The sequence below is a fragment of the Gossypium raimondii genome, chromosome 12 (assembly GCF_025698545.1).
Source record: "Gossypium raimondii isolate GPD5lz chromosome 12, ASM2569854v1, whole genome shotgun sequence".
Classification (NCBI taxonomy): Eukaryota; Viridiplantae; Streptophyta; class Magnoliopsida; order Malvales; family Malvaceae; genus Gossypium; species Gossypium raimondii.
Genome location: NC_068576.1, coordinates 50,635,649 through 50,650,507, shown reverse-complemented (window position 1 = coordinate 50,650,507; position 14,859 = coordinate 50,635,649). Strand labels below are relative to the sequence as shown.

Here is a 14,859-nt window from a genome sequence, read left to right as displayed (position 1 = left end):
GCAGCAATTGCCTCAAGTTAAGATCTGCCCAAATGATTTTTTAGGACTCCCGAACAACCCACTAGAAAAGAAGACAGAATCGTAAGAACAAAAAAAATGCAATAAATTAAGATCTTTACATTCATTTCACGATCTTCCCCATCTTTGTCCAAGTACATATCACTATTATCCTTTGTTTCATAACCATCCCCGTGTTCATCAAGCTTCTCATCTGTGACAGCTCGATTTCGACCCTAATCGGACATAGTGGTTTCGGGACCACAAATCTAAGTCAAAAAATATTTTAATATTACTTTGGGAGTTTACTATGTGTGACTTTGATTGTGTGAAATTTTCGTGTTTAAATTTTGTTGTTTGAGTAACTGATTAAATACAAAGGACTTAATCGCGTAAAAATAAAAAATTTAGGGGTTAAAGTTAAAAGTATCTATTTGTTGTTGTCTTTTTATTTGGAAGGTTTAAACATGCAATTAGACCACTAAATAGTTAGTGGATGGCTAAGGACAAAACTAACCTTATTATATATATAAGTTATATTTATTTAAATAAGGCTAAATTAGTAATTAACAAATATTATAATATAAGATAGTTAAAAGCATAAAACATTAGATTATTATCATATTTCTTAGCCGAAACCAAGAAGGAAGAAAGCCATTAAAGCTTAGTCAAGTTTCAGTCATATTCAAGCTTAAATTCAAGGTTCGTTTTTGTTCGGTTTTCGATAATTTTTACGTTTTTGAGATCGTTGTTTCGAATACTTTAAAACCCATGCCTTAATTTTATGAATTGTTGATGATTTTGAGATGCACCATTGATGAATGCTTGAGCTTTGTGATAGTTGATGATGAAATATGAAAGATATGAGAAAGATTAATATGTTTTGTCTTTGAATTTTTGATGAATTTGAGTAATTAGGGTTAAATTGTAAAAATAAATTTTTGAGGGGTTAAAATGTGAAATAAATGAAATGTATGGGCTTGTAAAGATACTAGGAATATTAGGCCCTAAAGGAGTGTAGTCAAATTTTGTATATTTTGTGTTTTGAGCAAATAGGACTAAATTGTAAAAAGTGTAAAATGTTAGGGGCAAAATAGTAATTTGCCCATTTATGTATTTTTGGATTTAATTGAATGTTTTTATGAATAAAAAAAATTAAATTTGAATATGTTTAGATCGAGAAACGAAGAAAACAGATTTGGATCGGGGAAAAACGAAAGTAGTTGAATAGTCGATCGTGTCCGTTGATATCCGAGGTAAGTTTATTAGCTATTTAATTTTATTAAATCAGTTTATATTACATGTATGAATATCAAATGTATTTATGTTGAGTTAAAATTAAAAGTATATAAGTCGAATGAGAAGTATGAAAATTATGTATATATATGTGTTAGGTTCGGATGAGTATGAATATACAAATATATATACATCAATGTCTTTGTAAATAATTTAGGTATGGAACTATAGGCATGTGATGTATTCGAACATAGGTATGTATATATGTCAATAAAGTTTTAATTTAGTTAATGTTAATTGTTTTATATGTTTACATGATATTCGAATAGAGATATATATAAAGATATATATATATATATATATATGTATCAAATATTTGTATAAGTTGGATTGCATAAGCATATATATATATATATATATATATGAATAAATAATTATATTAAGTATAGGTATGAAATTATATTTATATATATGTGTGTTAATTTGAATATGTATGTGTATAATGTATAAAAGTACAAGTTCTTGTTTGAATATAAGCATAGAGTAATATATATTTGTTAGATTCGAATATGTATATATGTACATGTATAAGATCTTGTATTGAAAAGGTATATGAAATTATATAGGTATATATGAAATTCAAATGTTAAAAGTACATAGTATATTATAAGTTAAATCTTATGATATTAGTAGTGGAATCTAAAGTATGAGGTTATATATATATATATATATATATATATATATATATATATATAAATGTGTTTGGTTGAATTATTGAATTATTTAAGTTAGATTTGATGATTGGGATTTATATATATCCATGTGTTTTAAAGATATAAGTTATGAATATTGAGCTGAATTTTATGTGGATTTTATATACAAATATGAGATACAACTTCTGTGAATTGAAATTCTTTTGTTAAAGCTCAGTACCAATCGGATTTATTGCCAGTGAAATTATTCAGACTATACGTCTAGCAGGCTAAGTGCCGGTGATCTAAATCAGGTTATAAACCTAGCAGGCTAAGTGCCGATGATCTGAATCAGGTTATAAACCTAGCAGGCTAAGTGCCGGTGATCTGAATCAGGTTATAAACCTAGCAGGTTAAGTGCCAGAATCAGGCTATAAGCCTAGCAGGCTAAGTGCCGGTGAATCTGTTAAATTAAGTGATTATATGCATTTGATATATACATATGATTTTGGTTATATGTAATGGATAAGTGTATGAACATTTATTTATATGTATTTGATGAACATATAAAAGTTTGGATCTATGTGTTTAGTGAATAGGCACATATATTGGTTGTTATGAAAATTGTTAAATATACATGTATGCATTCGGCACATGTGGATTAGAAGTATAAATGTGCATTTGGTTCATGTAGTTGATAAGTAAAAATATAAGCTTTTGACTTATGTATTTGAAAGATCATAGATATGCATTCGATGAAATGCAAATGATAAGTATATTAGAAATTAGTATATGCAATTAATGATTATGTACGTAACTTGATTATAAGCATATAATGTTTATACATATGTTCGTTTATATGTATTTTAGATATGCTATAAACTTACTAAGCTATAAAAGCTTACTTTGATTGTTTTTGTCCATTTGTTTTATAGTTAAAAACCAATCTGCAGACTCGGGGATTGTTAGCGAAGATCATCACTCTATCTACTATCTCGGTATTAAAACGTTTAAATTTTAACTTATGGCATATATAGGCTAAATAAAATTTTGGGAGTCGTACTTTAATGTACTGTATATATATAATTAACAGCCATATGAAACTAGTTTATTTTTCTTACATTTAACTGAACTGAAATGTTATGTTTTGTTAAAAAAGGTTAAAGTAAAATTTATAATTATACTTACTTCATATTTGACTAATTTAATATAAATGTAAAATTCTTGAATTCTACTGAATGTCTGTGTTAAGTTGCGTTTTATCTGGTAACGCTTCGTAACCCTAATTTATCGACGTATACGGGTTAGGAGTGTTACATCATCTCCTCATAAAGAACTAGAAAGTTTGGATGAAAATGATGCTTATAGAAAAAAGATCAAAGTTTAATTCCAGCAACCATCGACACCCATAAGCATGATATGTAAAATCATAGGCTAACATTTAAACTGCTAAAATGACATAAATATTAGGGTACAAGGGAATGCCATCAAAGAATTGGAATTACAGGTTGGAATAAGACTAATAGTATGTGTGGAATATGATTAAGATATTGACCAAAAAAAGGAGCAAAAAATCTTTACTCTAGAAAATAGCAATGTCAATTTCTACATATATTCAAAGAATGGGTAAAACCAAAAAGGAACAAAATTCCACATTTTTTACGGATCAAATAAGCAAAACAAAAATCTGCAGTTCATGCTTTGAAGAAAAAAACTATCTTAACCAAGTTTGAAGGAAATAAGTATCATAGTGCATGGCTATTCAATTTATTTTAGAGCTCCAAATCACCTTTGCCCTAAGAAATTTCTCATGATTCCAATAAAAAATACCCCAAAGAGAAAGCGAAAAATATCCATATAACGGATCATCTAAAAAATCAAACCGAGGCAAACTACTACAAAAACAATAATTATTATGAAGGAACAAAAGGGCAAACCAGAAGTGGGGAGGAAGGAAAGTTGTGAAAGCGGGTTAAAAGCGAGGAGATTTCTCACATCAAGTTGAAAAGGGTTCTAGTTCTCCGTCTCCATCTTTAGCTGGCGTTGGTATGTAGTGCTTGCTGCTAAGCAAGGCTATTAGTTCGGCTTCTTAAAACCTAATACAGAAACACTCACAAAAATTCCAAGAATGAAAATCCCAAGAATGAAAATCGAAGTTCATGGTTCCATCAGATCTGACTACCACAAAGCTCGGCGCTTTCCTCACTGAACCAAAACAGTATTCAAAAACAATTTTTTTTTAAAATTCTGAAATGAAATGAAAAATGAAAAAAGAACAATGAATCGAAGAAGGATCTACAAGGAGAAAAAGGAAAATTTTTGGAATCGAAAGATGGAAGCCCTTGGATTTGCACTTGCAGCGGCGGATGTAAAAATGAAATTGAAATTTATTCAAAACAAAATTGAAATAAATTAAACAAGGAAGAGTGAAATTTGTACGAGAGAAGGAGCAAGACAACTAGGCGGAGAATTTTTAAAAGTGAAATTGGGGGTTTTTATGTGGCGTTTTTAAAAGTGAAATAAATTCAAGGGGGAAATTTTGGGATGAATCCTCGGGAAGCGAAATTTTTTTATGGCGTTTTTATAAAAAATGCAGGTAATGTTTATTTTTGTGCCACTAATAAATTTAACTTCTTCTATTAAAACGGCGTCATTTTGAAAAAATTTAGATTTTATTATTATTAGCGGCGTTTTTTCAAAAACGCCGCTAAAGGCCGAGTATTAGTGGCGCTTTTATAAAAACGCCGCTAAAGGCCCAAGCATTAGTGGCGCTTTTTCAAAAATACCGCTAAATGCCTCAAAAACTCAGAAAACAATGTCGTTGGGCTTAGGCTTTTTGCGGCGCTTTTCGAAAAACGCCGCTAATGCTTATTTTTAGCGGCGTTTTCCAAAAAGCGCCGCTAATGCTAAACCTTTAGCGGCGTTTTATAAAAGTGCCGCTAATGCTTGATTCTTAGTGGCATTTTTTGTCGAAACGCCGCTAAAAACGCCGCTAAAAGCCTGTTTTGGTGTAGTGAAATAATAAATCAGTCACTAACGTTATCGAGAAGTGGCAAATTAATCATCCACTAATGTTTTCAAAAAGGGTTTTAGAAGAGTTTTTGAAGCTGTTGAAAGCATCATCCATGGCATAACGGTCATCTTTCATCTTCTGCTTCTATTTCCATTGAAGCACCAAAGGGTTGTCTCAAGTTCTTGCTCTCTCACTGTTTTTATTTTTCATCCCTTATTGCTATTGCCTATTAAAATTGAGATAAGGAAAGGGAGGAGTTTAGCTCCTTGCAGCGACGGAGGAGGAGAAGGTGTTGTTTGAGGTGGTGGGTCGTTGTCGTTTTGAGAAGTGGCACGGGTAAGGAAAAGTAAAAGGTTTCTCCGTTTGGAAAGAGGGGAAAACAAGAGAGAATTGAGAGGGGATCAGAGGGCGGGGAATGAAGAAGATGGCATGAAAATGGACGGCAGGGATGCTTTGGAGATGGGTTTAGAGCGGAAATGGAGGAAAATGTCGGGATTAAGTGAGAAAGGAGTGGTGGTGGTGGCGACGCCAATAAAGGAGTAGTGGAGGGCTAAACTCTTCATTGTTTGGATGCCAGGAAAATCAACAAAGAAAATGAAAGAGAAAACTCAAATCAATAGTGGGTATCTCTTTTTCTTCTTTCTGCTTCTTGTTCTTCCATCAGCTAGGGTTTTTAAATTGGGTTTTTACCGTGGCTAGTTAACGTGCCACATCAGTGTCTTCGTTACATCTGTTACAGAAAATGATTTTTGGTGACTGATTGATTATTTTTTTTAAATTTAGTGATTGAGTTGTAACTTTTCAAAGTTTAGTGATTGTTGGTATACTTTAGTGAATTGAAACTTTTGAGCCATGGTGGGAGGGTAGGCGGAGAAGATGAAAATTTCGAGCTGACTTAACCTATGGATAAGGTTAGTATTGGATGATTCGATGATTGGTTATCATCATTTCTACATCATTGTTGCTTATCAACAGTATATTTAGTAATTCAATTTTCAGTTGACTTAAAGAAAATTATTTTGGTAAATCAAAATGGTCCGTGCATCAAGGAGACCATGGTTCCAGTGATTAATCACAGTAAAACGATTTTACATTATCAATTTATGATTTTTTAAAAACAAAAAGAAAACTGCAATAGACTGAGACGACAGACATCATTATGAATATGATTTGTAATTTTTATACTTGCTGTATTCTGATTGCCTTTTTGACTCTTAATTAATATATGTACTCTAAACTTGTTTTCAAATTTCTTCTTTATGTTCACGAGTGTGGAATTTTAATGTATTTATTAAATTGTATCTACACAATACATTATTTAATTATTCATTTATGATATTCTAAAATTCCACCACTCACAATAACTCAACTCTAATGTTTGAATTGAAGAAGTTGGCTTCAATCACAGCCAGTTAGTTGATCCCCTTAAGTGATAGGGTTTTGTTGAGGGAGAAGAGGAGAAAAATGGTTAAAAAATCAACCATATTTCAAGATAGCCTCATTCATGATCCTCTCACAATCAAAACTATGTCATAAAATAGTATTATGATAGCAACCATGAGTTTTTATAGCCAAAATTATGTTGTTGTGAGCTGATATCGTGTATAATTTTCATTAATTTTAATTTTGTTAGATTGTTTGTTATTAAGAAAGGTTGAAATAGTTAAAATTGTAGTGTTATTATAGTTTATACATTTGTTGAATTATTTGTCATTAAGAAGGGTTACACCTGTTTGGCAGCTTTTATTGGATACAAAACAGGAGGATATTGAGGAAAATTCAGGTTAACAAGATCAAGTATAGATTTCTGAAAAGGTGGATTTCAACGATAAAAAAACTGATGAGATGATGATGCTTGGGCATCGAAAATTGAAAATGTTACTATGGAGTTGTCAATAAAGATGGAAGATATGCTGGATATTAAGTATGACATTCCTATATAATATTCCATGCCTTTTGTATTCTTCCTATTCTGTTGGTCCCACCATGATTTGAAAGTAATAATGTAGATGTGAAAAGTTTAATGTGATACTATTGAAAAAAAAAAAGGAATCAAATGACACATCGGGTGTAGTGGAAAAATTGAGTTAACCTCATAATTTGTAACTTTTAATGGTTTTATACAAGATAAAAATATTAATTTGTTTGAAATGTGTTAAATTATAATATAGATGATTAGAAAGAAAAGAAAAGGACCATCGCACTTCATAATTTGGTTATACGGTGATACAATTGTTGTTAAAAGAAACTTAATATATTAAAATACTTTAAAATTTCACAAATTCAAGTTTCCAATCCCAGCATAAAATATCGAAATTTTATCTTATGTTGGATAAATGTAGTCTGAAAATATAATTATCTCAACACATTGGTATCAAACATTGTTATTCAACTTGCAACACTCTCTTAAATTTGGATAAAATATTAAAAAAATGGAATATGAAAGTTGAATTATCTGTGAAACCTTTTCAATTAGAGGATTATCTGCTCTTAAATAATAATAAACAGCTAAATTGGATAAATGTTTAAATATATTTAGGTTATATTTATTAGTTGATAAGAGAAAACAATCTTGGATAATTTAATATAGATCGTAATACTTGCAGACCAAGGTTTCCCAGCTTTAATTAATCAAAATCTTTATATATAATGTTCTCAAATGAAATTACATAACATCTGCGTATCAAATCTTTCCATGCTCCACACTTTGACAAGAAAATCGCCTATAAATCCTTGCTTTCCTTTTTCACTTTTTGAATCAACCAGAAATTCAGTGATGATGGCCAAGGGAACAGGGAGAAAGTGTTCTCATTGCGGACATAATGGCCATAATTCCAGAACTTGTAGTAATGGGAAGGGGGGTTATGTAAAGCTTTTTGGGGTGAATATAGCTGCCATGGCTCAAACTCAAGAATGTTTGATGCAGAGAAGTTTTAGTATGGGAAATCTGCCCTTCCATGCTGAAAACCATAACAATGGTGGTGGTGTGGATGATGGGTATTTTTCTGAAGGACACACTCATTCTGAGAACCACAATGCAGCAGCCCATGACATCAAAAGAGGTACTCAATGAGTTCTGTATTTGGAATGGGAATCATCACTTGCTTTTTCTATCTTCTTTCATATATTTGGAACATAAATAAACATGTATTTGATTATGACAAAAATTTCAATTTATTCCTTTTTTTTCTGGTATATAACTTGTAAACTGTACTGTAAAACACTGGGAATGTTTTGTTTTTCTGGAACAGCGAAGCCATGGACGGAAGAGGAGCATAGAATGTTCTTGGAAGGGTTGAGAAAACTGGGAAAAGGTGATTGGAGAGGAATTTCAAAGAATTATGTAACAAGTAGGACCCCAGTTCAAGTTGCAAGCCATGCACAAAAGTATTTTCTCAGGCTGCAAGCTGCAGGGAATAATAGGAAGAAACGCAGACCAAGCTTATTTGACATGTCTTTTCAAGAATCCAAATCCGAATCGGTATTACCTCTTAATCCCATTCTTACAACATGTTTGTATGTACAGTTTAATTTGTTCATGTTGATGACTAGAGTTACATGGTTTAAATTTCACAGAATGAATGTCCTTGGGGTTCCCCCTCAAAAGAACCCAGTACTAGAGATTCATCTCAGATTGTGAACCGACTCCCACATCTTTGCTCCGATGATCGTCCACTTATGTCGATGATTGCATTGCCTAGTTCCCCAACTTATAATCAAACGATTCAACACATGGTAAGTACCTATCTGCAATTTCCCTCTCAGATTACCCTACATAGATAACTTCATGAATTAATGTTTTTAACAGGCAGAAGTAACTCCGAATATGATGCAGTCTCTGCCATTCCTGAATGCAATGAATTATGCCGGATATTGCCATGATTACTTCAGTAAAGCCGTTGCAAATGTAGATGTCTGTGCACCGTCTGATCACCCTTCTCCCTGGTCGGTTCAGGACAACATGTTTACAGCAGACCCTGGTGCTTCTTCATCAACAGATGATCTTTTAGAGCTCAAGGTTGCTCCCCCTCAATCATCAAAGAGCACAACTCTACCATTCATTAGAGTGATTCGAAATACACACAATTTTCATTAATTAGAACTAAGTTTCAGTGTCCAGTGTCCAGTGTCCAGTTTTGAACAGTTTTTCAGACGCACAGAGGAATATATATGATTTGAAAAAAGTGCTTTTATGGCTATCCATCAAAAGTGAGGAAATATGGCCAAAAAATGATAAAATTAACATTGCTGAATAGCAAACTAGAGAGTAAAAAAGAAAAAGAAAAAAGGCGAATGAAGTACTATAATTCTACATGGTAGCATATTTTTCATCTGTTGAGAGCAGAATTCAACTAAGAGGAGCAGCATCCGCCACTCTTCTGGTTAACTGGTTTTCCTTTTATCTGCACCATCGACGGCCTTCCCGTACTGGACGCTGGCTGGCTTGCCATCCTGCACATGATGGCATGAGATGAAAGTAGTTAAAATGTTAATGAAAGCAGCTCGGTTGATTGTTAAAGATAGTACCTGTTCTTAATATCAGCTGCCATTGCCAAAAAAGCCTGCTGGACATTAGTAGCATTTTTCGCGCTAGTCTCCATAAACGGAATGCCAAGTTCATCTGCAAACGCCTATGAAACAGAAAATCATTAATGCGATGGTTGTTTTAGTTTTTCTATAGTTTGATGAAAATAAGCAGCAGATGGAACCCCTATTTGTTTTCACCTGGGCTGCTTCGGGTGAAACGACCTTTTTAGCAGTAAGGTCAGACTTGTTTCCAACGAGAAGCTTGTTCACATTCTCACTACCATAACGACTGATTTCATTCAACCATTGATTAACATTGTTGAAACTCTCTTGGTCAGTTACATCATAAACTATCTGCCATATATGAAAGATTACTGTTACAAACGTACCCAAAACCTCTTCATAAATGATCTGGAACCTAGAGATGTGGAGAGAGAAGTTACTATAATGCCATGCGCCCCACGATAATAGCTGCTAGTGATTGTCCGGAACCGTTCTTGCCCTGCAGTATCCCATTGCATGTTTCATGGGGGAAAACGAAGCACACATATTTGTGCTTCAGTAGCTATAATTTAAAGAACAAAGCCGTAATTGCACATTTGTTGCAACCAATATTTTATAGAGACTTTTGCCCCAAAAATGGTAAGATTATAGTTTTATCCTTCAAAAATTGTAAATTTATATATTAATACAATAGTAAAAGTGCATTTAACTCCCCAAATTTTACAATTTAATTCGGGTTACAGACAAAACTTTAAAAGTAACATATAAACAACTATATGCTATCTACGAGCAAGTTTAATCAAACAAATAAGGGAAAAGATTGTTACAATTTGAAGTTTTATAATCTTCCCATCGTGCTCCACAGTGCGTATTTTCTGTATATATATTTGAGTTCCGTAAAAATTAAAATTAAGAACACTTGGAGTAGAGATAGATGAGAGATGCTCACAAAGTCGACGCCAATTGTGCTTATGTAACTGTCCAGATACGAATCATCCTGCATTTGAGTTATGAAATTAAGACGTCGCATTGAAAAAGACTCATTTATTTTGTGACCTTGAATTGTAACACTGGATTCTTACAGCAAATCTTAGGAGAAGACATGATTTACCAACTCCAGAGTCTCCGATAAGCAAAAGTTTAAACAAGTAGTCACTGTACACATAAATTATTAAAATTTTCAAAAATTCATAAAAATGAAAACAAATAAGTGATGAGGGGAGCTTACTATTCAGGATTCATGCCTGTTGTTTGGGTCGGGCCAGTCCGAGGGATGGGGACACAGAAGGAAGTGAAGAGCAGCGTAATATAGTTTTAACCACATTACCGAAAAGTTTGCATCTTTATTAGCATGCCAATCAATCGTATCCTCACTGAATATTTTCCCAAGTCAAACTTTGATCCCTAATCATTGTTTATTTTTTTTCACCGTTTATAAAAAATTATTTTAATTTTAATTTTTAAAAATAAATAAACGTACTAATGTCTATAAATTTGGTAATATGATTCTTTTTAAAGCTTGTGCTAAGCTCCCTCTATGCCTCGGGGAGAAAAGCAAATCTTGTGAGCTGGGAAATTTCCCATTAGATGTGAAATTATTTATAAGTTATAAAATAATCATTTACACCCATTTTTTGAAAGAATAATTGTTATGATGTTCACTATTATCAACTCGCTATCTGATTATTCGTTTGAATCTTGACTCGACGACTCACATGGTTCGCATCCAAGGGATTGCATGATGTGGGTCGTACCACCATGTACGAGTTAAATTCGCATCATTATATAAGTAAATTCACAACTAAAAATACGTGTTAACTCTAAAGTAGAATATATATTAACATATATGAGCATCTACCTACAACATTATATAAATACCCATCAATAATGAATTTTGTTACTGAAAAGACCAACAACTAAAACAGTATCTTGACAAAACAGGGGTAACAAAAACCACATAATAATCCACAATATGATAATAAAAATCTCAATAAAATATTTTGTTTTCCAGAAAATAAAAAATAGGAAAAAATCCGAACAAAAATTGTGAAAATATCATCACCATTGTTTCGCCAAGGTCCAATACCCAAAGGTTCCTGACCCAATTTCTTAACACCTACAAACAATGCTTCGAAGCCTTGCGCTTGTTGCCACCACCTCTACTTCCACCATCTCCAAACCTTTATTATTTTCTCCCTCCCCCAAACTCACCCTTTTTTTCTCTCCTTTTTCTCTCCCTTTCCCTCAAACCAAACGATCCCTTTCACTGCACCGGTCCCCCATGAACATCCTCAAAAGCTTCGGTTTCGGAGCCAACAACAAGCCAACCCCATCAATGCAAAACTCCGCTGTCGCTCAAGGTCCGGACGATGACGTCCCTGCTCCTGCTCAGCAGTTTGCTCAGTTTGGTGCGGGGTGTTTTTGGGGCGTTGAATTGGCGTTCCAGAGAGTTCCGGGTGTCACCAAGACGGAGGTCGGGTATACCCAAGGGTTCAGGGATAATCCGAGTTACGAAGACGTCTGTTCTGGGACTACGAACCATAATGAAGTTGTGAGGGTTCAGTATGACCCTAAAGAGTGCAGCTTTGACACTTTGCTTGATGTCTTTTGGGCTCGCCATGATCCTACCACCCTCAATCGCCAGGTGGGTTTCTTTTTAATGATGTGAGAAATTTTGGGTTTTTAGAGATTGAACTTCTATATACTTTCAGCTTGTGAGTTTTGTCAATTTCCCCATATTGAGCTTGACTGTTGCAATTTTGAATTATCTTATTATATTGATACTTTTATGTTTGGGGGGGGGGGCGTTCTGTCATCTATTGTTAATTGGTATATTTTGAGGGTGTTATTGGTTAATTTGATTGAATTCATTCATAGATGATAGTAGATGTGTTTTCCTTTCGTTACATAAAGCTTAAAGCTGATGTTCTTGTCGCATCTTTTCCAAAAATTGCATATAAAACTTGTGAACATTTGGAAATGTCAACAGTTAGGACCTTTGTTTAGATGAAGTTTGAATGTTAGGTAACTGGATATCTCACCCTGCAAAAAGTTCTTTCTTTTTCCATAAAATCAAGCCATTTATGTAATTGAAAGTTGGGAATTTTAGATTCTGCTTTCTAAGTGAGTTATGTTCATTATCTCTGACTTACAAATGACTATGAAATAGCAGATGTTATAGTTTATCGTCATAAAATCATGTTATTTTTCTCAGAGTAATGGATCTTATGCAGGGTAATCTTTTATTCATGTTGGTATAACTGTCTGCAGTGCGCACCATAGGCCTTCTGTGCTAACAAGTTCGATTCCATTGACAGGGGAATGATGTTGGGACACAATACAGATCCGGTATATACTATTACACACCAGAGCAGGAGAATGCAGCGCGGGAGTCCATGGAAAAACAACAGAAACTGTTGAACCGAAAGATTGTTACAGAGCTTCTACCCGCCAAGAAGTTTTATAGAGCAGAGAAATATCACCAGCAGTACCTTGCGAAAGGAGGTCGATTTGGTTTCAAACAATCTGCAGAGAAAGGTTGCAACGATCCAATCCGATGCTACGGCTAAGTTGCCACTGTTGCATATGCATTTCCAGGTTTGTGATTGTTTATAGCTATATGCTCTTGCCTGTCAGTGGCATATAATAATACTTTTGAAAAACCCTTCTGTTGATGGAATGAATGCTTGCTTATTTATGTAGTTACTGAAAATATGGATTTGTAATTCTTTACCAGAATCTATGTTTGTTGTATATGTTAAGTGATAGGAATTCATGTTTAAACTTTCAAATGTGTGGATTATGCATTAATTTTGAAACACACCTTTGTGATGAAGACTCCATAATATATTATTGCAGCTCGTTGTATTGATAGTGTGGCTCTATGTTACCGGGTGTTAAATTTTTTTGTTTTTTTTTGGGGGGGGGGGGGTGTTAAACATCTCGCTTTCATCAAACGGGAGGGGAGAAATTGCAGCCTTTACTGCACCTTTAGCCACTAGATTAGGTATGGTGCTACGGTTTCGATCTCCGTTGTGTTGCGAACCCAAAGAGGCCATGGAGGAAGTGGTGCTACCTAAAAGAACCGGGGGATGCTGATGGAAAACAAATGGTCCAAGCCTAACACTGTTGCAAAAGCAATCGGAGAAAAGCCTCTATTAAAATGATGAATGATTGACGAGAGAATCGAAAGAGAAGCTAGAAAAATACTGCGCAATTTTTCAGTTTCTGCAAATTTCACCCATGTACATATAAAGAAGGAATTGCTTTCTAAGAAAATATCACTATAAATAGGTTTAGTAGCATAGCAAACAACCAAAATCTTTCAAGTGATAAAGATGGAGGTTTTTTATAAAATAATTCATAAGGAAATTTTCAACTTACTGCAACAGTAGGCAGTCTATTGATAATATAGCAAGTTGTAAGAATGCACCCACCCAAAAACTTAATAGGCATATTAGAATGAAATTTTATGGCTCTTGCAACATCCAACAAATGTTTTCTTTCTGCTACCCCATTTTGCTATGGGGTATAAACACAACTGCTTTGATGAATTATACCAAGAGATTCAAAGTAAGAATTACCTTCATTATGGAAAAATTCATGAACATTATCACTTCTAATGATCTTGATAGTAACAAAAAAAAACTGATTTTGAACCATTATAATGAATTGTTTTAAACATACCGTTGCATCAGTTTTAAGTCTTAGCAAATAAACCCGTGTTATTCTTGAGCAGTCATCAAAAATGGTTAAAAAGTACCTATGACCACTATAAGTAGAATATTCTATATGCTCCCCAAACATAAATATGAATCAGATGAAAAAGGAATTTCTGATCAAGCATTGCTAATAGGAAAAGGCAATTTGGGGTGGGTTTGAATGGGCGGAGCTTTTATTTGCGGTTAGTATAAAAACAGCGGTGGCGATGCAATTAGATACTATAGTGATACTGTAGCGTGAGATAAAAAGTAAGCTAAATGCATTGCACCACACCGCCCTTTCAAACCCACACTTAGTTTGTTAAGTTGTGTTTATACCCTATAGTTGTATTGATACTATACTGTATCAAAAAGTAAGCTAAACAACGGTGCCACTTGATTGGACTGACCCGCTATGAGTATGTTTCTTGGATTATTATGTAATAGTCACAACATTACTTGTAGTGATTACTATGTATACGATCCTCGGGCTTGAGATCATCATTATCCCAACATCATGAGTTGTTTATTTTGATACAGTTAAACGTCCACCGTAACTGGTTGTTCTATAAAGGCTGATGTTGGATATACCACAATCTATGTAGTGGGATATGGTTGATCAATATAGGATTTATCCCTCTTACATAATGGGAGCAATATCTTAGGCCACTTGATTGAGTGAGACTAGAAA

The 14,859-nt window shown here is 33.7% G+C and overlaps 3 protein-coding genes and 1 long non-coding RNA gene across 4 annotated transcripts; 3 read left to right on the top strand and 1 right to left on the bottom strand.

The window, feature by feature from the left end:
• The first annotated feature begins 607 nt into the window (after positions 1-607).
• On the top strand, positions 608-3,117 carry LOC128035573 (uncharacterized). Its single transcript, XR_008192041.1, has 3 exons — positions 608-699; positions 1,173-1,253; positions 2,861-3,117. It is a non-coding gene; the product is annotated as an uncharacterized LOC128035573 (long non-coding RNA).
• Positions 3,118-7,739: 4,622 nt separating this feature from the next.
• Positions 7,740-9,217, top strand: LOC105762521 (probable transcription factor At5g61620). The gene is made up of 4 exons (XM_012580284.2): positions 7,740-8,000; positions 8,190-8,419; positions 8,515-8,673; positions 8,747-9,217. The coding sequence occupies exons 1-4, from the start codon at positions 7,835-7,837 to the stop codon at positions 9,032-9,034; spliced, it is 843 nt and encodes a 280-aa protein (XP_012435738.2). The 5' UTR covers positions 7,740-7,834; the 3' UTR covers positions 9,035-9,217.
• Positions 9,218-9,290: 73 nt separating this feature from the next.
• On the bottom strand, positions 9,291-10,710 carry LOC105762522 (GTP-binding protein YPTM2). The gene is made up of 8 exons (XM_012580285.2): positions 10,697-10,710; positions 10,551-10,623; positions 10,418-10,465; positions 10,297-10,343; positions 9,909-9,981; positions 9,664-9,819; positions 9,466-9,569; positions 9,291-9,390 (listed from the first exon to the last, which is right to left on the bottom strand). The coding sequence occupies exons 1-8, from the start codon at positions 10,708-10,710 to the stop codon at positions 9,291-9,293; spliced, it is 615 nt and encodes a 204-aa protein (XP_012435739.1).
• A 775-nt stretch (positions 10,711-11,485) lies between these two features.
• Positions 11,486-13,299, top strand: LOC105764866 (peptide methionine sulfoxide reductase A1). The gene is made up of 2 exons (XM_012583650.2): positions 11,486-12,112; positions 12,786-13,299. The coding sequence occupies exons 1-2, from the start codon at positions 11,594-11,596 to the stop codon at positions 13,035-13,037; spliced, it is 771 nt and encodes a 256-aa protein (XP_012439104.1). The 5' UTR covers positions 11,486-11,593; the 3' UTR covers positions 13,038-13,299.
• The last annotated feature ends 1,560 nt before the right edge of the window (positions 13,300-14,859 follow it).

What these genes read in the sequence shown, in the direction of transcription:
- LOC105762521 (XM_012580284.2), top strand. Translation starts at nt 7,835, where the DNA reads ATGGCTCAAACTCAAGAATGTTTGATGCAGAGAAGTTTTAGTATGGGA. An exon ending in AAGAATCCAAATCCGAATCG is followed by an intron (nt 8,420 to 8,514) that starts GTATTACCTCTT and finishes TAAATTTCACAG; the next exon opens with AATGAATGTCCTTGGGGTTC. An exon ending in ATCAAACGATTCAACACATG is followed by an intron (nt 8,674 to 8,746) that starts GTAAGTACCTAT and finishes TGTTTTTAACAG; the next exon opens with GCAGAAGTAACTCCGAATAT.
- LOC105762522 (XM_012580285.2), bottom strand. An exon ending in GCACAATTGGCGTCGACTTT is followed by an intron (nt 10,344 to 10,417) that starts GTGAGCATCTCT and finishes ATATATATACAG; the next exon opens with AAAATACGCACTGTGGAGCA. An exon ending in TTTCACCCGAAGCAGCCCAG is followed by an intron (nt 9,570 to 9,663) that starts GTGAAAACAAAT and finishes TCTGTTTCATAG; the next exon opens with GCGTTTGCAGATGAACTTGG.
- LOC105764866 (XM_012583650.2), top strand. Translation starts at nt 11,594, where the DNA reads ATGCTTCGAAGCCTTGCGCTTGTTGCCACCACCTCTACTTCCACCATC. An exon ending in CTACCACCCTCAATCGCCAG is followed by an intron (nt 12,113 to 12,785) that starts GTGGGTTTCTTT and finishes TTCCATTGACAG; the next exon opens with GGGAATGATGTTGGGACACA.